Source organism: Calliphora vicina, chromosome 3 (genome assembly GCF_958450345.1).
Source record: "Calliphora vicina chromosome 3, idCalVici1.1, whole genome shotgun sequence".
Lineage (NCBI taxonomy): Eukaryota > Metazoa > Arthropoda > Insecta > Diptera > Calliphoridae > Calliphora > Calliphora vicina.
Genome location: NC_088782.1, coordinates 119,638,674 through 119,660,485, shown reverse-complemented (window position 1 = coordinate 119,660,485; position 21,812 = coordinate 119,638,674). Strand labels below are relative to the sequence as shown.

Genomic DNA, 21,812 nt, shown 5'->3' with positions numbered 1-21,812 from the left:
TCATCATGAGTGGCAAGTTAAATTTGTTATTCCATTTGTGATTTCTACATTTTTCATTTGGGATCCCTTAAAGTAGCCATATCCGTCAGTATGTTGAAATCACCGTTCCGTAGCCCCCAAATAACTTACATACATGATTCATACATCACTATATCCGCTATAGACCCGGTTCGGTTGCTATTTAAAATCGAGAAAATCGGCCCACAAATGGCTGAGATATAAGGAAAAAACCACGGCAACCTCGATTTTTTATATTTTTTATATATATCTTGAAACGAAGCCATTAATATAGACAATATGGATATCAAATGATAGATATTTCAAAGAACTTTTTAGTGACGTATAGAAAGCCATAAAAAGTCGGAACTACAGTGGGTCAAAATCCAAAAAAAAAAAAATTTAAATAATTGTTTTGGTGAAGAGTATATAAGATTTCGCACAGCCGAATGTAGCTTTTCTTCTTGTTTTTTACACATTCCTTTAAATATTCGCAAAAGAAATGAAAAAAAAACGCTCACGAACATACAAAAGACAATTGTATTAAAAAAACTGTAGAATATAAAATTAAGCAGGCTACTGGCGCAACTAAAAGTTTACAGTCTTTACACAACTGCTAAAGAATTTAAAGGGAAGGTTGGCTCAGAAATATAAAAAAGATTTCGAGTTCTTAATAAAGACAAATCTGGATATAGAATTGTTGAAACTTAATAGAATTTGTTTTTTGCATTTAGCCAAAACAAACTTACTTTCAGGTAGGAACTCTGCATTATTTTTTAGAGAGGTACTTCTCTTTGTGCAAAAACCATAATAAGTTTCTTTTAAGGGTTGAAATATAAACCCACAGAAGTGTATAAAAAAACAAACCAACCTCAAGTATTTAAAACAAAAAAACTCCAAAGGTCAAGCCTCTATGCTTTAGGCTACATTTAAATGTTTTTATTACTTTTGGCAAAATATTAAACCGTTTTTATATGTATTTAAAAAGGCACTAAAGAAAAAACCAAATTAAATCCCCTAAAAAGAAAATTATTTAAATTTAAGAAAAAACCTTTCAAACCCAAAATTTACCTAAACAAAGCTCATTTGCATTAAATAAAACAATAATACATTAAAAAAGTAAAATAACTGCTTTCTTTACTGGCCCTAAAAACCTTAATTATAAGGCCTTTGAATTCTTAATTTAAGCAATAAAAAAACACAGAAAATTATACACAAATTCATATATTTAAATAATAAACGTCTTTTTAGCTTTATTTCTTGATAAATTTAGCTTTCAATTGAAAATCAGTATAATTTCATTTAAATATGAACAAATTTCCATAATTCAGTTAAAAGTTTAACAACATTTATCAAAAAATACTTACTAATTGCAGACTTTTGTGGAAATTTATGAAAGCCACGGCAAGAGCGTGAGTCAGACACCCAAGAGGCCTGCTGGCCATGAAGTCATGGCAAACAAAATATTAAAATGACAGAAATTTATTATAAGAAAACAACATGCTGTTAAAAGCTCTAAGGATATGTCTAAAGCAAAACACATTGGAGACACTATAACTAACTAAGTTAGTTATATGTTAATGAATAGAAAAACTGAAATTTAGGAAAAAACTTAAGCAGTAACAAAGACAGAAGAAATTTAATGGAAAAAACCAGTCTCTACAAGACAATTTTCTATAGAAAACAGTCTTTACAAGACAATTTTCTATAGAAAACAGTCTTTACAAGACAATATTTCTATAGAAAACAGTCTTTACAAGACAATATTTCTATAGAAAACAGTCTTTACAAGACAATATTTCTATAGAAAACAGTCTTTACAAGACAATATTTCTATAGAAAACAGTCTTTACAAGACAATATTTCTATAGAAAACAGTCTTTACAAGACAATATTTCTATAGAAAACAGTCTTTACAAGACAATATTTCTATAGAAAACAGTCTTTACAAGACAATATTTCTATAGAAAACAGTCTTTACAAGACAATTTTCTATAGAAAACAGTCTTTACAAGACAATTTTCTATAGAAAACAGTCTTTACAAGACAATTTTCTATAGAAAACAGTCTTTACAAGACAATTATCTATAGAAAACAGTCTTTACAAGACAATTTTCTATAGAAAACAGTCTTTACAAGACAATTTTCTATAGAAAACAGTCTTTACAAGACAATTTTCTATAGAAAACAGTCTTTACAAGACAATTTTCTATAGAAAACAGTCTTTACAAGACAATTTTCTATAGAAAACAGTCTTTACAAGACAATTTTCTATAGAAAACAGTCTTTACAAGACAATTTTCTATAGAAAACAGTCTTTACAAGACAATATTTCTATAGAAAACAGTCTTTACAAGACAATATTTCTATAGAAAACAGTCTTTACAAGACAATATTTCTATAGAAAACAGTCTTTACAAGACAATATTTCTATAGAAAACAGTCTTTACAAGACAATATTTCTATAGAAAACAGTCTTTACAAGACAATATTTCTATAGAAAACAGTCTTTACAAGACAATATTTCTATAGAAAACAGTCTTTACAAGACAATATTTCTATAGAAAACAGTCTTTACAAGACAATATTTCTATAGAAAACAGTCTTTACAAGACAATATTTCTATAGAAAACAGTCTTTACAAGACAATTTTCTATAGAAAACAGTCTTTACAAGATAATTTTCTATAGAAAACAGTCTTTACAAGACAATATTTCTATAGAAAACAGTCTTTACAAGACAATTTTCTATAGAAAACAGTCTTTACAAGACAATTTTCTATAGAAAACAGTCTTTACAAGACAATATTTCTATAGAAAACAGTCTTTACAATACAATATTTCTATAGAAAACAGTCTTTACAAGACAATATTTCTATAGAAAACAGTCTTTACAAGACAATATTTCTATAGAAAACAGTCTTTACAAGACAATATTTCTATAGAAAACAGTCTTTACAAGACAATATTTCTATAGAAAACAGTCTTTACAAGACAATATTTCTATAGAAAACAGTCTTTACAAGACAATATTTCTATAGAAAACAGTCTTTACAAGACAATTTTCTATAGAAAACAGTCTTTACAAGACAATTTTCTATAGAAAACAGTCTTTACAAGACAATTTTCTATAGAAAACAGTCTTTACAAGACAATTTTCTATAGAAAACAGTCTTTACAAGACAATTATCTATAGAAAACAGTCTTTACAAGACAATTTTCTATAGAAAACAGTCTTTACAAGACAATTTTCTATAGAAAACAGTCTTTACAAGACAATTTTCTATAGAAAACAGTCTTTACAAGACAATTTTCTATAGAAAACAGTCTTTACAAGACAATTTTCTATAGAAAACAGTCTTTACAAGACAATTTTCTATAGAAAACAGTCTTTACAAGACAATTTTCTATAGAAAACAGTCTTTACAAGACAATTTTCTATAGAAAACAGTCTTTACAAGACAATTTTCTATAGAAAACAGTCTTTACAAGACAATTTTCTATAGAAAACAGTCTTTACAAGACAATTTTCTATAGAAAACAGTCTTTACAAGACAATTATCTATAGAAAACAGTCTTTACAAGACAATTTTCTATAGAAAACAGTCTTTACAAGACAATTTTCTATAGAAAACAGTCTTTACAAGACAATTTTCTATAGAAAACAGTCTTTACAAGACAATTTTCTATAGAAAACAGTCTTTACAAGACAATTTTCTATAGAAAACAGTCTTTACAAGACAATTTTCTATAGAAAACAGTCTTTACAAGACAATTTTCTATAGAAAACAGTCTTTACAAGACAATTTTCTATAGAAAACAGTCTTTACAAGACAATTTTCTATAGAAAACAGTCTTTACAAGACAATATTTCTATAGAAAACAGTCTTTACAAGACAATATTTCTATAGAAAACAGTCTTTACAAGACAATATTTCTATAGAAAACAGTCTTTACAAGACAATATTTCTATAGAAAACAGTCTTTACAAGACAATATTTCTATAGAAAACAGTCTTTACAAGACAATATTTCTATAGAAAACAGTCTTTACAAGACAATATTTCTATAGAAAACAGTCTTTACAAGACAATATTTCTATAGAAAACAGTCTTTACAAGACAATATTTCTATAGAAAACAGTCTTTACAAGACAATATTTCTATAGAAAACAGTCTTTACAAGACAATATTTCTATAGAAAACAGTCTTTACAAGACAATATTTCTATAGAAAACAGTCTTTACAAGACAATATTTCTATAGAAAACAGTCTTTACAAGACAATTTTCTATAGAAAACAGTCTTTACAAGATAATTTTCTATAGAAAACAGTCTTTACAAGACAATATTTCTATAGAAAACAGTCTTTACAAGACAATTTTCTATAGAAAACAGTCTTTACAAGACAATTTTCTATAGAAAACAGTCTTTACAAGACAATATTTCTATAGAAAACAGTCTTTACAATACAATATTTCTATAGAAAACAGTCTTTACAAGACAATATTTCTATAGAAAACAGTCTTTACAAGACAATTTTCTATAGAAAACAGTCTTTACAAGACAATTTTCTATAGAAAACAGTCTTTACAAGACAATTTTCTATAGAAAACAGTCTTTACAAGACAATTTTCTATAGAAAACAGTCTTTACAAGACAATTTTCTATAGAAAACAGTCTTTACAAGACAATATTTCTATAGAAAACAGTCTTTACAAGACAATATTTCTATAGAAAACAGTCTTTACAAGACAATATTTCTATAGAAAACAGTCTTTACAAGACAATATTTCTATAGAAAACAGTCTTTACAAGACAATATTTCTATAGAAAACAGTCTTTACAAGACAATATTTCTATAGAAAACAGTCTTTACAAGACAATATTTCTATAGAAAACAGTCTTTACAAGACAATATTTCTATAGAAAACAGTCTTTACAAGACAATATTTCTATAGAAAACAGTCTTTACAAGACAATATTTCTATAGAAAACAGTCTTTACAAGACAATATTTCTATAGAAAACAGTCTTTACAAGACAATTTTCTATAGAAAACAGTCTTTACAAGATAATTTTCTATAGAAAACAGTCTTTACAAGACAATATTTCTATAGAAAACAGTCTTTACAAGACAATTTTCTATAGAAAACAGTCTTTACAAGACAATTTTCTATAGAAAACAGTCTTTACAAGACAATATTTCTATAGAAAACAGTCTTTACAATACAATATTTCTATAGAAAACAGTCTTTACAAGACAATATTTCTATAGAAAACAGTCTTTACAAGACAATATTTCTATAGAAAACAGTCTTTACAAGACAATATTTCTATAGAAAACAGTCTTTACAAGACAATATTTCTATAGAAAACAGTCTTTACAAGACAATATTTCTATAGAAAACAGTCTTTACAAGACAATTTTCTATAGAAAACAGTCTTTACAAGACAATTTTCTATAGAAAACAGTCTTTACAAGACAATTTTCTATAGAAAACAGTCTTTACAAGACAATTATCTATAGAAAACAGTCTTTACAAGACAATTTTCTATAGAAAACAGTCTTTACAAGACAATTTTCTATAGAAAACAGTCTTTACAAGACAATTTTCTATAGAAAACAGTCTTTACAAGACAATTTTCTATAGAAAACAGTCTTTACAAGACAATTTTCTATAGAAAACAGTCTTTACAAGACAATTTTCTATAGAAAACAGTCTTTACAAGACAATTTTCTATAGAAAACAGTCTTTACAAGACAATTTTCTATAGAAAACAGTCTTTACAAGACAATTTTCTATAGAAAACAGTCTTTACAAGACAATTTTCTATAGAAAACAGTCTTTACAAGACAATTATCTATAGAAAACAGTCTTTACAAGACAATTTTCTATAGAAAACAGTCTTTACAAGACAATTTTCTATAGAAAACAGTCTTTACAAGACAATTTTCTATAGAAAACAGTCTTTACAAGACAATTTTCTATAGAAAACAGTCTTTACAAGACAATTTTCTATAGAAAACAGTCTTTACAAGACAATTTTCTATAGAAAACAGTCTTTACAAGACAATTTTCTATAGAAAACAGTCTTTACAAGACAATTTTCTATAGAAAACAGTCTTTACAAGACAATTTTCTATAGAAAACAGTCTTTACAAGACAATATTTCTATAGAAAACAGTCTTTACAAGACAATATTTCTATAGAAAACAGTCTTTACAAGACAATATTTCTATAGAAAACAGTCTTTACAAGACAATATTTCTATAGAAAACAGTCTTTACAAGACAATATTTCTATAGAAAACAGTCTTTACAAGACAATATTTCTATAGAAAACAGTCTTTACAAGACAATATTTCTATAGAAAACAGTCTTTACAAGACAATATTTCTATAGAAAACAGTCTTTACAAGACAATATTTCTATAGAAAACAGTCTTTACAAGACAATATTTCTATAGAAAACAGTCTTTACAAGACAATTTTCTATAGAAAACAGTCTTTACAAGATAATTTTCTATAGAAAACAGTCTTTACAAGACAATATTTCTATAGAAAACAGTCTTTACAAGACAATTTTCTATAGAAAACAGTCTTTACAAGACAATTTTCTATAGAAAACAGTCTTTACAAGACAATATTTCTATAGAAAACAGTCTTTACAATACAATATTTCTATAGAAAACAGTCTTTACAAGACAATATTTCTATAGAAAACAGTCTTTACAAGACAATATTTCTATAGAAAACAGTCTTTACAAGACAATATTTCTATAGAAAACAGTCTTTACAAGACAATATTTCTATAGAAAACAGTCTTTACAAGACAATATTTCTATAGAAAACAGTCTTTACAAGACAATTTTCTATAGAAAACAGTCTTTACAAGATTATTTTCTATAGAAAACAGTCTTTACAAGACAATTTTCTATAGAAAACAGTCTTTACAAGACAATTTTCTATAGAAAACAGTCTTTACAAGACAATTTTCTATAGAAAACAGTCTTTACAAGACAATTTTCTATAGAAAACAGTCTTTACAAGACAATTTTCTATAGAAAACAGTCTTTACAAGACAATTTTCTATAGAAAACAGTCTTTACAAGACAATTTTCTATAGAAAACAGTCTTTACAAGACAATATTTCTATAGAAAACAGTCTTTACAAGACAATTTTCTATAGAAAACAGTCTTTACAAGACAATTTTCTATAGAAAACAGTCTTTACAAGACAATTTTCTATAGAAAACAGTCTTTACAAGACAATTTTCTATAGAAAACAGTCTTTACAAGACAATTTTCTATAGAAAACAGTCTTTACAAGACAATTTTCTATAGAAAACAGTCTTTACAAGACAATTTTCTATAGAAAACAGTCTTTACAAGACAATTTTCTATAGAAAACAGTCTTTACAAGACAATTTTCTATAGAAAACAGTCTTTACAAGACAATTTTCTATAGAAAACAGTCTTTACAAGACAATTTTCTATAGAAAACAGTCTTTACAAGACAATTTTCTATAGAAAACAGTCTTTACAAGACAATTTTCTATAGAAAACAGTCTTTACAAGACAATTTTCTATAGAAAACAGTCTTTACAAGACAATTTTCTATAGAAAACAGTCTTTACAAGACAATTTTCTATAGAAAACAGTCTTTACAAGACAATTTTCTATAGAAAACAGTCTTTACAAGACAATTTTCTATAGAAAACAGTCTTTACAAGATAATTTTCTATAGAAAACAGTCTTTACAAGACAATTTTCTATAGAAAACAGTCTTTACAAGACAATTTTCTATAGAAAACAGTCTTTACAAGACAATTTTCTATAGAAAACAGTCTTTACAAGACAATTTTCTATAGAAAACAGTCTTTACAAGACAATTTTCTATAGAAAACAGTCTTTACAAGACAATTTTCTATAGAAAACAGTCTTTACAAGACAATTTTCTATAGAAAACAGTCCAGACTTCAGTTCTAGTTCTGTTTCTAAAACTGTTTTATAGTGTTTTTGAACTCATCCCTCTGTATCATATAATTACGTTGCTTAGCTTTACATTAATAAACTTAAATCTACTTCCTTTTTATAATCATACTTAACAAAATTTACCATTTCCCCCAAAAAAAACATTACAAAATAATTGAGGTGAATAAAATTGACATTTTAGTAAATAAAACTAATAAAAACAGAATAGAATAACAAAAACACAACAACATGATAAAATAAAAATTAAAGTTGTAATTATAATTTGATTGCGTGTCTGAAATTCATACACTTTCAAGCGTCAGCTTCAATTCTGTAACGCCACCACAGGCTTTCAATAGTTGTACTCAACCTCACCCTCTTTGGCATTTATTTAAGCAGCTACAATAAAAATATCATGGCTGCCAAAGGAATATTACTGATGACAACAAAATATTTAAAGAACAACGTCTGCCATCATCATTTCCATTACAAAACTTTATAATCGAAAGGTGAATGGGAACAACAGCTAGTGATCTCGTTATGTTTTCAGGCTTTTTGTTTTCAAATTGTAAGCATTTTACTGCAAAAAATAATGTAAAGAAACGGGAAAAACAGAATAATAAACGTACGCGAATAGAGGATAAAAATACAGAAAAACCACACTGCGTATACGTGATTTAATTTCCGTGTAATTTATTCATGTCATTCATACGACGTGGTGCACCACACGTCTCTATATAAACTGACATATTGTGAGAGTTCAAGAACTTTTTGTTGTTGTTTGTATTTGAAAGTTGCAAACAACAAACAGGAATGTTTTCAAATAAATATTTAATACATAAATGTTGTGTTGTGATCACACATCTCTACACACACTTAACAAAACAAATTTTAATTACTTTTTAATACAAATGACAAATAGTAATTGGTTGAACAAAATGTGTTTTACAGAAAACGGAAAAAAAGTTAATTGGATGATTTATTAAATAACAAAAAAACTAAATAAATCATAATGTAATTTAATGTGTAATGTATTTAATTAAATAGGAAATTTTCCAAGTTTAAACAAATTTAATTAATGACCTTTTAAATAATTGATTAAATCAATTGAATTCTTTATAATATAAACTCCCTTTTTCTCCTTTCCAGCTCTTCGACATCATGTGGAGTGATCCCCAGCACAATGAGGGCTGTCTGCCCAATAGTCTTCGCGGTGCTGGCACCTACTTTGGTCCCGATATCACCAAAAACTTTCTCGAACAACACAAACTCGACTACTTGGTGCGTTCGCATGAATGCAAAGTGGATGGCTATGAATTCACTCATGACGAGAAAGTCATCACCATATTTTCAGCTTCCAATTACTATGCCATTGGTTCAAATCGTGGCGCCTATATTAAGTTAAATCCTCATTTAGAGCCTCACTTTGTGCAATATATATCGGCTGCCTCGAAGACACGTCAATTAACATTCCGCCAAAGAGTGGGTATAGTAGAGAGTTCGGCTATTAGGGAATTGGGAGCTAGATTAAGGGCTAGACGCAATGAATTGGAGGCGGAATTTAAAAAGCATGATACCAAAAATAAAGGTTTGTTAAAGCTAGAAAACATTTAAATTAATTTGAATTCCTATTAAATTTCTTTCTGTTTTAGGTAAAATTACCATTTCCAAATGGTGTGAGGCCATGGAAAAGGCCACCAATTTGGGTTTACCTTGGCGTTTATTGCGTCCTCGTCTGGCTCCTTCTAGCGATGATTGCCCCGCTAATGAGGTTAATTATTTAACCACCTTGGAGCTATTGGATACAGATACTATTGTAAGTATTTAATGTTTTTATAAAATATAAATTATTTACTAATTTTGTGTGTTAATTTATTACAGATTGAGGCACAGGAGCAGGAAACCAGTGTGGCGGATTCTTTATATAAAAATGTCAGCAGCTTGGAGGCCATATTCCATATATTGGATTCAGATCAGTCGGGTATGTTTTAAAAAACAAGTAGGTTCTCTTTTGCTTCTGTTCTAGTTCAGGTTCTAGTTCAGGTTGTAGTTAAGGATCTAGTTCAGGTTCTAGTTCAGTTCTAGTTCAGTTCTAGTTCAGTTCTAGTTCAGTTCTAGTTCAGTTCTAGTTCAGTTCTAGTTCAGTTCTAGTTCAGTTCTAGTTCAGTTCTAGTTCAGTTCTAGTTCAGTTCTAGTTCAGTTCTAGTTCAGTTCTAGTTCAGTTCTAGTTCAGTTCTAGTTCAGTTCTAGTTCAGTTCTAGTTCAGTTCTAGTTCAGTTCTAGTTCAGTTCTAGTTCAGTTCTAGTTCAGTTCTAGTTCAGTTCTAGTTCAGTTCTAGTTCAGTTCTAGTTCAGTTCTAGTTCAGTTCTAGTTCAGTTCTAGTTCAGTTCTAGTTCAGTTCTAGTTCAGTTCTAGTTCAGTTCTAGTTCAGTTCTAGTTCAGTTCTAGTTCAGTTCTAGTTCAGTTCTAGTTCAGTTCTAGTTCAGTTCTAGTTCAGTTCTAGTTCAGTTCTAGTTCAGTTCTAGTTCAGTTCTAGTTCAGTTCTAGTTCAGTTCTAGTTCAGTTCTAGTTCAGTTCTAGTTCAGTTCTAGTTCAGTTCTAGTTCAGTTCTAGTTCAGTTCTAGTTCAGTTCTAGTTCAGTTCTAGTTCAGTTCTAGTTCAGTTCTAGTTCAGTTCTAGTTCAGTTCTAGTTCAGTTCTAGTTCAGTTCTAGTTCAGTTCTAGTTCAGTTCTAGTTCAGTTCTAGTTCAGTTCTAGTTCAGTTCTAGTTCAGTTCTAGTTCAGTTCTAGTTCAGTTCTAGTTCAGTTCTAGTTCAGTTCTAGTTCAGTTCTAGTTCAGTTCTAGTTCAGTTCTAGTTCAGTTCTAGTTCAGTTCTAGTTCAGTTCTAGTTCAGTTCTAGTTCAGTTCTAGTTCAGTTCTAGTTCAGTTCTAGTTCAGTTCTAGTTCAGTTCTAGTTCAGTTCTAGTTCAGTTCTAGTTCAGTTCTAGTTCAGTTCTAGTTCAGTTCTAGTTCAGTTCTAGTTCAGTTCTAGTTCAGTTCTAGTTCAGTTCTAGTTCAGTTCTAGTTCAGTTCTAGTTCAGTTCTAGTTCAGTTCTAGTTCAGTTCTAGTTCAGTTCTAGTTCAGTTCTAGTTCAGTTCTAGTTCAGTTCTAGTTCAGTTCTAGTTCAGTTCTAGTTCAGTTCTAGTTCAGTTCTAGTTCAGTTCTAGTTCAGTTCTAGTTCAGTTCTAGTTCAGTTCTAGTTCAGTTCTAGTTCAGTTCTAGTTCAGTTCTAGTTCAGTTCTAGTTCAGTTCTAGTTCAGTTCTAGTTCAGTTCTAGTTCAGTTCTAGTTCAGTTCTAGTTCAGTTCTAGTTCAGTTCTAGTTCAGTTCTAGTTCAGTTCTAGTTCAGTTCTAGTTCAGTTCTAGTTCAGTTCTAGTTCAGTTCTAGTTCAGTTCTAGTTCAGTTCTAGTTCAGTTCTAGTTCAGTTCTAGTTCAGTTCTAGTTCAGTTCTAGTTCAGTTCTAGTTCAGTTCTAGTTCAGTTCTAGTTCAGTTCTAGTTCAGTTCTAGTTCAGTTCTAGTTCAGTTCTAGTTCAGTTCTAGTTCAGTTCTAGTTCAGTTCTAGTTCAGTTCTAGTTCAGTTCTAGTTCAGTTCTAGTTCAGTTCTAGTTCAGTTCTAGTTCAGTTCTAGTTCAGTTCTAGTTCAGTTCTAGTTCAGTTCTAGTTCAGTTCTAGTTCAGTTCTAGTTCAGTTCTAGTTCAGTTCTAGTTCAGTTCTAGTTCAGTTCTAGTTCAGTTCTAGTTCAGTTCTAGTTCAGTTCTAGTTCAGTTCTAGTTCAGTTCTAGTTCAGTTCTAGTTCAGTTCTAGTTCAGTTCTAGTTCAGTTCTAGTTCAGTTCTAGTTCAGTTCTAGTTCAGTTCTAGTTCAGTTCTAGTTCAGTTCTAGTTCAGTTCTAGTTCAGTTCTAGTTCAGTTCTAGTTCAGTTCTAGTTCAGTTCTAGTTCAGTTCTAGTTCAGTTCTAGTTCAGTTCTAGTTCAGTTCTAGTTCAGTTCTAGTTCAGTTCTAGTTCAGTTCTAGTTCAGTTCTAGTTCAGTTCTAGTTCAGTTCTAGTTCAGTTCTAGTTCAGTTCTAGTTCAGTTCTAGTTCAGTTCTAGTTCAGTTCTAGTTCAGTTCTAGTTCAGTTCTAGTTCAGTTCTAGTTCAGTTCTAGTTCAGTTCTAGTTCAGTTCTAGTTCAGTTCTAGTTCAGTTCTAGTTCAGTTCTAGTTCAGTTCTAGTTCAGTTCTAGTTCAGTTCTAGTTCAGTTCTAGTTCAGTTCTAGTTCAGTTCTAGTTCAGTTCTAGTTCAGTTCTAGTTCAGTTCTAGTTCAGTTCTAGTTCAGTTCTAGTTCAGTTCTAGTTCAGTTCTAGTTCAGTTCTAGTTCAGTTCTAGTTCAGTTCTAGTTCAGTTCTAGTTCAGTTCTAGTTCAGTTCTAGTTCAGTTCTAGTTCAGTTCTAGTTCAGTTCTAGTTCAGTTCTAGTTCAGTTCTAGTTCAGTTCTAGTTCAGTTCTAGTTCAGTTCTAGTTCAGTTCTAGTTCAGTTCTAGTTCAGTTCTAGTTCAGTTCTAGTTCAGTTCTAGTTCAGTTCTAGTTCAGTTCTAGTTCAGTTCTAGTTCAGTTCTAGTTCAGTTCTAGTTCAGTTCTAGTTCAGGTTCTATAAATTCTTTTAGAAAAAATTTATAGAACCTGAACTAGAGCCTGAACTAGAACCTGAACTAGAACTAAACTAGTTCAGGTTCTAGTTCAGGTTCTAGTTCAGGTACTAGTTCAGGTACTAGTTCAGGTTCTAGTTCAGCTTCTAGTTCAGTTCTAGTTCAGTTCTAGTTCAGTTCTAGTTCAGTTCTAGTTCAGGTTCTAGAACTGAACTAGTTCAGGTTCTATAAATACTTTTTAGAAAAAAAAAATTTTAAAAATAAAAAAAATTTTAAAAAAGTGGAAAAAACTTTTTTTAAAAAAAATTTTAGAAAAAAAATTTTTTTTTAATTTAAAATTTTGTTTAAATAAAAATATTTAAAAAAAAAATTATTTTAAGTATAATTTGTTGAACAGGCCAAAAATAGATTCGGCACAGCCGAAGCTATTACTTAATCGAATTCATTTTGTTTATAGTTCGATTCTTGTTCAGTTCTAGCTCTATAAATATTTTTAAATAATTTCGTTTTTTTGTTTTTCCGTTTTAGGCTACATTTCTTTGAGCGAATTCAGCGATGCCTGTGAGCTGCTCGAAAAACACTTGCCTGGCACAAATACCCGTGAACAATTGCTGGACATGTGTCGCATGATGGACTTGAACAAAGATGGTCTGGTAGATCTCAATGAATTCCTGGAAGCCTTTCGTCTTTGTGAACAGGCCAAAAATACCACGGGCAAGAAAGGCCAGCAAGAGGGCGGTGGATCGTCAGATGGAGAGGGAAAAACTGAAAAGAATGATAGAAGTAAAATTATTATTATAAAGATAATAATAATAATAATAATAAATTTAAATTTGTAATTTTTTTTTAATTTAAATAGAACACACAACTTCAGTGGCTTTGGAGGAGGCCAAGTTGAAAAAGCATTTGCCGGCGGTAGAGGAAGATGGTGATAATGATGAAGATCCAAATGACAGTGAAACAAATACACTTAAGCGTTAAAAGGCAAAATTGGAAAAAATTTAAAATAAAACTCTTTAAAATAGGCTTTAAGAATCTGTTGTTTAAAAAGAATTTTAATATTTTTTGTTTGTTTTTAGTTTTCTTTTTATTTATTCTTTGAAATACACAACGAAGTTGTATAATTTTGAAAAACTCATTTGACTCTTGCCGTCCATTTTGTTTTTTTTTATTAGTTAAATATTTAGTTAGAGAAAAATGTTTGTAATTAATTAAATTTTAGTTAAACTTAAGAAATTAATAAACCATTTTACTTAAAAACGCTTAATGCTATTAAAAACAAGCCAAATTAGTTAAGTTTCTTTCTACTTTTTTTTAATAAAAATTAAAATTTATTAAAAAAAATCAATTAGAAAATTTTGTCTTAAATTTAATTAAATAGAAAAAAAAACTAAGGCATTTATAAGTTGTTGTTCTCATTAAGTTAAGATTTATGCAAAAAGAAATTTTGAATTGAAATTTTTTAAAATAAAAAAAAAATTGTAAAATATTTTTACTAATTATGGATTAATCTAAATATAAATTGAAATTATTGAATTAAAAATAAAAAAATATTAATTAAAAGCTATTTGATATTGATTTAAATAAAATAATTATTCAATTAATTTATGAAAACTATGCAATTATTAAATAAATTTCTTAAATTAATGAAGGTTCTTTCTTACTTGGCAAATTTACTTAAGCAAGTCTTGAGTTTGTTGAAGAGAGAGTAAAGGAGATTGCTCTCTCTCTCTCTCTTGTATAAACTCAAGACCTGCTCAAGTGTTAACTAGCTTTTAATTTCATATTTAAAAATAAAGTTTTAAATAAAAATAAAAACAAAAACGTTTCAAAAAACTAAAAAACCAAAAATATGGGAACAAATCTCTTAGAAAACTAACTATATTAAGAAAATAGCAAAATATAAAAACCAACAAAATAAATGTTAACAAAAATACTTAAAAATTCTAGAGTCAATTGGACTCAGTTTAAATAAAAATAAGCAGAAATGCTAAATCAAGAAAAACCACACAAAAATACTCCAATAAAACAAAAAAATTTTATAAATTTTCTTTTCGATAAATGGAAATAAGGCAGCTTAAGAATTTCGTTAATAAATTTATTATTCATTGAGCATAAAAATTTAAGCAAAATCTTTACTTTTTCACAGATTTGATAGAATTTATTTGAAATAAATGAAATTTTTTGAAAGCCTTTTTAAATATCTTACAAAATTCTTGCTAAAAACAAAACTAAAATAATTTTGAGGAAAAAACTATTTCATATTTTAAAGAAATTTACAAAAATCAAGGCACTTTTATTACCTAAATAATAAACTGTATTGAAATATATTTTTTAACCAACATTTTTGCTATTAACTGCACCCTCTCTCTCTCCCTCTCTCTAACTCCTTTTGAAAAAAATCTTTTTGGAAAAATTCGAAATTCTATAAAAAACATTCCCTAACTAAATTTATATTTATATGTATAACTATTAATAACAAAAAACTAAAATATATTTTTTAAAATTAAGCTGTATTAATTTAAAAACAAAAATAAATTTATCTCTTTTTGATGGCTGTTTAAATTTTATAAAACTTTATTTTGTTTCTAAGCCAAAACCAAAAAAAAATAACTAATTATATATAAAACAAAAACAAAAGCAAAAAAAAAATAAATTTAATAAATGTTTGTTCTTAAAAATTATAAAAAAAAAATTATTTCAAAATTTAAATATTACAAGGGATTTTGGGCAAATAAAGGGGAATTTAAATAATGTTCTTTTAAAAACAATTAAATAGCATCTCACATAACTTATCATATAGTTAATATTATTTGAAACACAATTTCCTTACTTGTCCCTTTAAATTATTAAGGATTTTTTTAATTTTTTCTTTTTTGAAAATTAAAAATTCTTCACAAATTACATTGTAATTTTTTTGTATAAGTTTTTTACAGTGTTATTTACAGCTTTGGTAACTTTGATGACCCCCACTAAAATTTCCTCCCAAAAATTTTTGTGGAATATTTCAATCCTTAAATGTCCTTTTCGAAAGGACTTTTTTTAATTTTCTCGAAAAAGGGCAACTTTGAGCCCTAAAGCGAGGAGCTAGAGAGTTACGATCTTCCACAAAAATGATGCTCATAAAATTTCATAATATAACTCTGACAATAAGAATTCTCTCAGACATTAACTTCCATTTCTTTTTTTTTCATTTAATATAATGCTCCCTTCGCACAAAAAAATTAAAACTTTGATTCACTGTAAAAGAAAAACTCCAACCAGCTGGACTATAGGTTTATTCTACAAAAATTATCTACTCAACATAACCTTTCAGAATTATAGAATTAATATTAATAAATCCCTTTTGAAAATTTTAGGGAATTTTTAAAATTTTTTTGGGAATTTAAAATTTTATAGAAATTTTTACATTACAGGGGATTTTGCCAACACATTTTGGGAATTCAAAATATGCTGTTTAAACAAACTTATAAATAGGAAATTTTAATATAGAATTAATTTTAATAATTCCACAACTAGGATTTTAATTAATTTTAATAATTCCAATACTAAGATTTCCCCTTAAAATTCTAGGAGATTTTTGAAAATTTTTTCTCCGAAACAGTTGAGTTAAAATTATCAAGTAATTCATGAAAAAATTTTAATTTTTAAAAATTTTGTTACATTACAGGGGATTTTGGCAACACATTTTGGGAATTCAAAATATGCTGTTTAAAAAAACTTATAAATAGAAGAATATAACCCAGAATTAATATTAATAATTCCTATATTAGGATTTCCCCTTAAAATTCCAGGGGATTTTTGAAAAATTTTTGGGAATTAAATTTTTTTTACTTATTATTATTCTCCGAAACAGTTGAGATAAAATGTTCAAAGAAATCATGAAAAAAAATTAATTTTTAAAAATTTTGTTCCATTACAGGGGATTTTGGCAACACATTTTGGGAATTCAAAATATGCTGTTTAAAAAAACTTATAAATAGAAGAATATAACACAGAATTAATATTAATAATTCCTATATTAGGATTTCCCCTTAAAATTCCAGGGGATTTTTGAAAAATTTTTGGGAATTCAATTTTTTTTACTAATTATTATTCTCTGAACAATTGAGTTAAAATGTTCAAAGAAAACAGGAAAAAATTTTAATTTTTAAAAAAAATTTTACATTACAGGGGATTTTGGCAACACATTTTGGGAATTCAAAATATATTTTTCAAACAAGGAAATTACATAGGAAATTTTAATATAGAATTAATTTTAATAATTCCACAATTAAAATTTCCCCTTAAAATTCCAGGGGATTTTTGAAAAATTTTTGGGAATTCTATTTTTTTACTTATTATTATTCTCTGAAACTTTAAATTAAAATTTTCAAATATTTCATGAAAAAATTTTAATTTTTAAAAATTTTGTTACATTACAGGGGATTTTGGCAACACATTTTGGGAATTCAAAATATGCTATTTAAACAAATTTACACATAGGACATTTTAATATAGAATTAATTTTAATAATTCCACAACTAGGATTTCCCCTTAAAATTCCTGGGGATTTTTGAAAATTTTTTGGGAATTCAATTTTTTTACTCTTTATTATTCTCTGAAACTTTAAATTAAAATTTTCAAATATTTCATGAAAAAATTTTCATTTTTAAAAATTTTGTTACATTACCGAGGATTTTGGCAACAGATTTTGGGAATTCAAAATATGCTGTTTAAACAAATTTATACATAGGACATTTTAATATAGAATTAATTTTAATAATTCCACAACTAGGATTTCCCCTTAAAATTCCAGGGGATTTTTGAAAAATTTTTGGGAATTCAATTTTTTTTACTTATTATTATTCTCTGAAACTTTTAAGTTAAAATTTTCAAATAATTCATGAACAAATTTTCATTTTTAAAAATTTTGTTCCATTACAGGGAATTTTGGCAACACATTTTGGGAATTCAAAATATGCTGTTTAAACAAATTTATACATAGGAAATTTTAATATAGAATTAATTTTAATAATTCCACAATTAAAATTTCCCCTTAAAATTCCAGGGGATTTTTGAAAATTTTTGGGAATTCAATTTTTTTTACTTATTATTATTCTCTGAAACTTTAAATTAAAATTTTCAAATATTTCATGAAAAAATTTTCATTTTTAAAAATTTTGTTACATTACAGGGGATTTTGGCAACAAATTTTGGGAATTCAAAATATGCTATTTAAACAAAATTATACATAAACAATTTTAATATAGAATTAATTTTAATAATTCCACAACTAGGATTTCCCCTTAAAATTCCTGGGGATTTTTGAAAATTTTTTGGGAATTCTCTGAAGAAATGCTTTTTAAAAAAACTTATAATTAGGAAATTTCAATATAGAATTAATATTAATAAGGATTTCCCCTTAAAATTCCAGGGAATTTTTAAATATTTTTTTGGGAATTCAATATTATTATACTCTTAAAAGGTGAGTTTTTAGAATTTATGAAGAAATTTGTCGCCCGTTCAGATCACTTTTATAACTACTGTAGCATACATAATGTCTCGTGACATTTGCCCTATTAAACAGCTTCCTTACCGTCGTCCCTTTGACCCCTAATTATTCACTGGTTCACTTCATTCGTTAGTTTTCTACTGTTTTGAAAAGTTACCAAACAGAATAATAGTTCAAAGCTGCTGCCAAGTTGCAAAACAAAATAATATTTGTTTATTATATTATGATTAGCAGTGGCTGCTACCATTACAATTATTAAAATATATAGTGTTACCCAAAAATATTATTATAACAGTTTACACAGGAACACCAAAGACAACAACCATCACTAAATACAAAATATAATATTTTCTTAACAGCAAAGACCACAACCATCACAGGCAACACACAAACCGAGTTACCCAATTCAATGACATCTTTATTTATTATACACTTCACCATGAGTGGCAATAACAAAAAAAAAATTTCTTTGTTAAAATATAAAATTCGGATTAACAAATAATTTTCCCGATTTTGATCCATTGTAGGTCGAAATTACTTTAGCCTTATATACATTGTTGCAATGGACTTTAAAATATCTATCATTAGATATCCATATTGCCTATATTAATGATTTAGTAATCCAGATATAGATAAAAAATAGGCCAAAAATCTAGCAACCTAGCAGGAAGAATTCCCGATATATTGATATATCAATCATGTTTGTAAGTTATTTGGGGGCTACGGAAAGTTGATTTCAACACACGGATGAACATGGCTATATCGACTTATCTATCTATAACGATCCAGAATATATATACTTTGTGAGGTCGCAAATGAAAAATGTAGAAATTAAAAGCGGAACGACAAACTTATATATGTATGCCATTGCCACTCATGGTGAAGGGTATAAAAATACAAAAAGTTCTTAAAATTCTGCTTAAATAAAAGTAAAAATAAATAGTTTTGCTCTAAAAAACATTTATTTTTCGATTACGAAACATAAACAACGATCCCAGCCATAAATGGTGATAATTTTAATGCCTATACAATAATAGCATACAAAATATGTTGCCGACATTTAGGCGGCAATAAATTAGCACAGACACAAATCATATAACAGTGGTGCTTTTTATAAAAAATATTTTTTTAAATTTTAAAAAATCGATCGTATCGAAAAATTGATGTCATTTTCGGATTCAGCGGGTGGCAAAACAGATTAATAGGTGTTTTCGGCCCGATTTAAGCGATATTTAAGGAGAAAAATGCAAAAAACCTAAATTTTAGGAAAAATGGTCAAATTTATTTTCAGTTTTTGTAAACAAAACATGACATCAAAAATGTATTGCCGGTAGTTAGGCGGTAATAAATTAGCACAGGCAAAAATCACATAACAGTGGTGCAATTTTTCAAAAATATTTTTTTACATTTTAAAAAATCGGTCGAATCAAAAAATGGATGTCATTTTCGGATTCAGCGGGTGGCAAAACAGATTAATAAGTGTTTTCGGCCCGATTTAAGCACTATTTAAGGAGAAAAATGCAAAAAACATAAATTTTTGGGAAAAATGGTAAAATTTATTTTCAGTTTTTATAAACAAAACATGAAACAAAAAATGTATTGCCGGTAGTTAGGCGCTATTAAAATAGCAATGACACAAATCACATAACAGTGGTGCTTTTTATAAAAAAATATTTTTTTAAATTTTAAAAAATCGATCGTATCGAAAAATGGATGTCATTTTCGGATTCAGCAGGTGGCAAAACAGATTAATAGGTGTTTTCGGCCCGATTTAAGCACTATTTAAGGAGAAAAATGCAAAAAACATAAATTTTGGGAAAAATGGTCAAATTTATTTTCAGTTTTTATATACATAACATGAAACAAAAAATGTATTGCCGGTAGTTAGGCGGTAATAAATTAGCACGGGCAAAAATCAGATACAGTGGTGCGTTTTATAAAAAATATTTTTTTAATTTTTAAAAAATCGATCGTATCGAAAAATTGATGTCATTTTCGGATTCAGCGGGTGGCAAAACAGATTAATAGGTGTTTTCGGCCCGATTTAAGCGCTATTTAAGGAGAAAAATGCAAAAAACATAAATTTTGGGAAAAATGGTAAAATATTTTTTTAGTTTTATAAACAAAACATGACACCAAAAATGTATTGCCGGTAGTTAGGCGCTATTAAAATAGCAATGACACAAATCACATAACAGTGGTGCTTTTTATAAAAAAATATTTTTTAAATTTTAAAAAATCGATCGTATCGAAAAATGGATTTCATTTTCGGATTCAGCGGGTGGCAAAACAGATTAATAGGCGTTTTCGGCCCGATTTAAGTACTATTTAAGGAGAAAAATGCAAAAAACATAAATTTTGGGAAAAATGGTAAAATTTATTTTCAGTTTTTATAAACAAATCATGACACCAAAAATGTATTGCCGATAGTTAGGCGCTATTAAAATAGCAATGACACAAATCACATAACAGTGGTGCTTTTTATAAAAAATATTTTTTTAAATTTTAAAAACTCAATCGAATCAAAAAATGGATGTCATTTTCGGATTCAGCGGGTGGCAAAACAGATTAATAGGTGTTTTCGGCCCGATTTAAGCGCTATTTAAGGAGAAAAATGCAAAAAACATACATTTTGGGAAAAATGGTAAAATATTTTTTTTAGTTTTTAAACAAAACATGACACAAAAAATTTATTGCCGGTATTTAGGCGGTATTAAAATAGCAATGACACAAATCACATAACAGTGGTGCTTTTTATAAAAAAATATTTTTTTAAATTTTAAAAAATCGATCGTATCGAAAAATGGATGTCATTTTCGGATTCAGCGGGTGGCAAAACAGGTTAATAGGTGTTTTCGGCCCGATTTAAGCACTATTTAAGGAGAAAAATGCAAAAAACCTAAATTTTAGGAAAAATGGTCAAATTTATTTTCAGTTTTTATAAACAAAACATGAAAAAAAAATGTGTTGACAAAAATCACATAACAGTGGTGCTTTTTATAAAAAATATTTTTTTAAATTTTAAAAAATCGATCGTATCGAAAAATGGATTTCATTTTCAGATTCAGCGGGTGGCAAAACAGATCAATAGGTGTTTTCGGCCCGATTTAAGCACTATTTAAGGAGAAAAATGCAAAAAACATAAATTTTAGGAAAAATGGTAAAATTTATTTTCAGTTTTTATAAACAAAACATGAAACAAAAAATGTGTTGCCGGTAGTTAGGCGCTATTAAAATAGCAATGACACAAATCACATAACAGTGGTGATTTTTATAAAAAATATTTTTTTAAATTTTAAAAAATCAATCGGATCAAAAAATGGATGTCATTTTCGGATTCAGCGGGTGGCAAAACAGATTAATAGGTGTTTTCGGCCCGATTTAAGCACTATTTAAGGTGAAAAATGCAAAAAACATAAATTTTAAGAAAAATGGTAAAATTTATTTTCAGTTTTTATAAACAAATCATGACACCAAAAATGTATTGCCGGTATTTAGGCGCTATTAAAATAGCAATGACACAAATCACATAACAGTGGTGCGTTTTATAAAAAATATTTTTTTTAATTTTAAAAAATCAATCGGATCAAAAAATGGATTTCATTTTCGGATTCAGCGGGTGGCAAAACAGATTGATAGGTGTTTTCGGCCCGATTTAAGAACTATTTAAGGAGAAAAATGCAA

At 27.8% G+C, this 21,812-nt stretch overlaps 1 protein-coding gene across 2 annotated transcripts in view; it reads left to right on the top strand.

Annotated features, from left to right (window-relative positions):
* The window catches only part of rdgC (retinal degeneration C), a 76,976-nt gene extending 63,204 nt beyond the window's left edge, over positions 1-13,772 (top strand). For both annotated transcript variants that reach the window (XM_065504136.1, XM_065504137.1), the window contains exons 9-13: positions 9,119-9,557; positions 9,622-9,785; positions 9,851-9,950; positions 13,163-13,417; positions 13,494-13,772. In XM_065504136.1, the coding sequence (XP_065360208.1) occupies positions 9,119-9,557; positions 9,622-9,785; positions 9,851-9,950; positions 13,163-13,417; positions 13,494-13,615 (1,080 nt within the window). In that variant the 3' untranslated portion in view covers positions 13,616-13,772. The remainder of the gene's footprint in view (positions 1-9,118; positions 9,558-9,621; positions 9,786-9,850; positions 9,951-13,162; positions 13,418-13,493) is intronic.
* Positions 13,773-21,812: the final 8,040 nt, after the last annotated feature.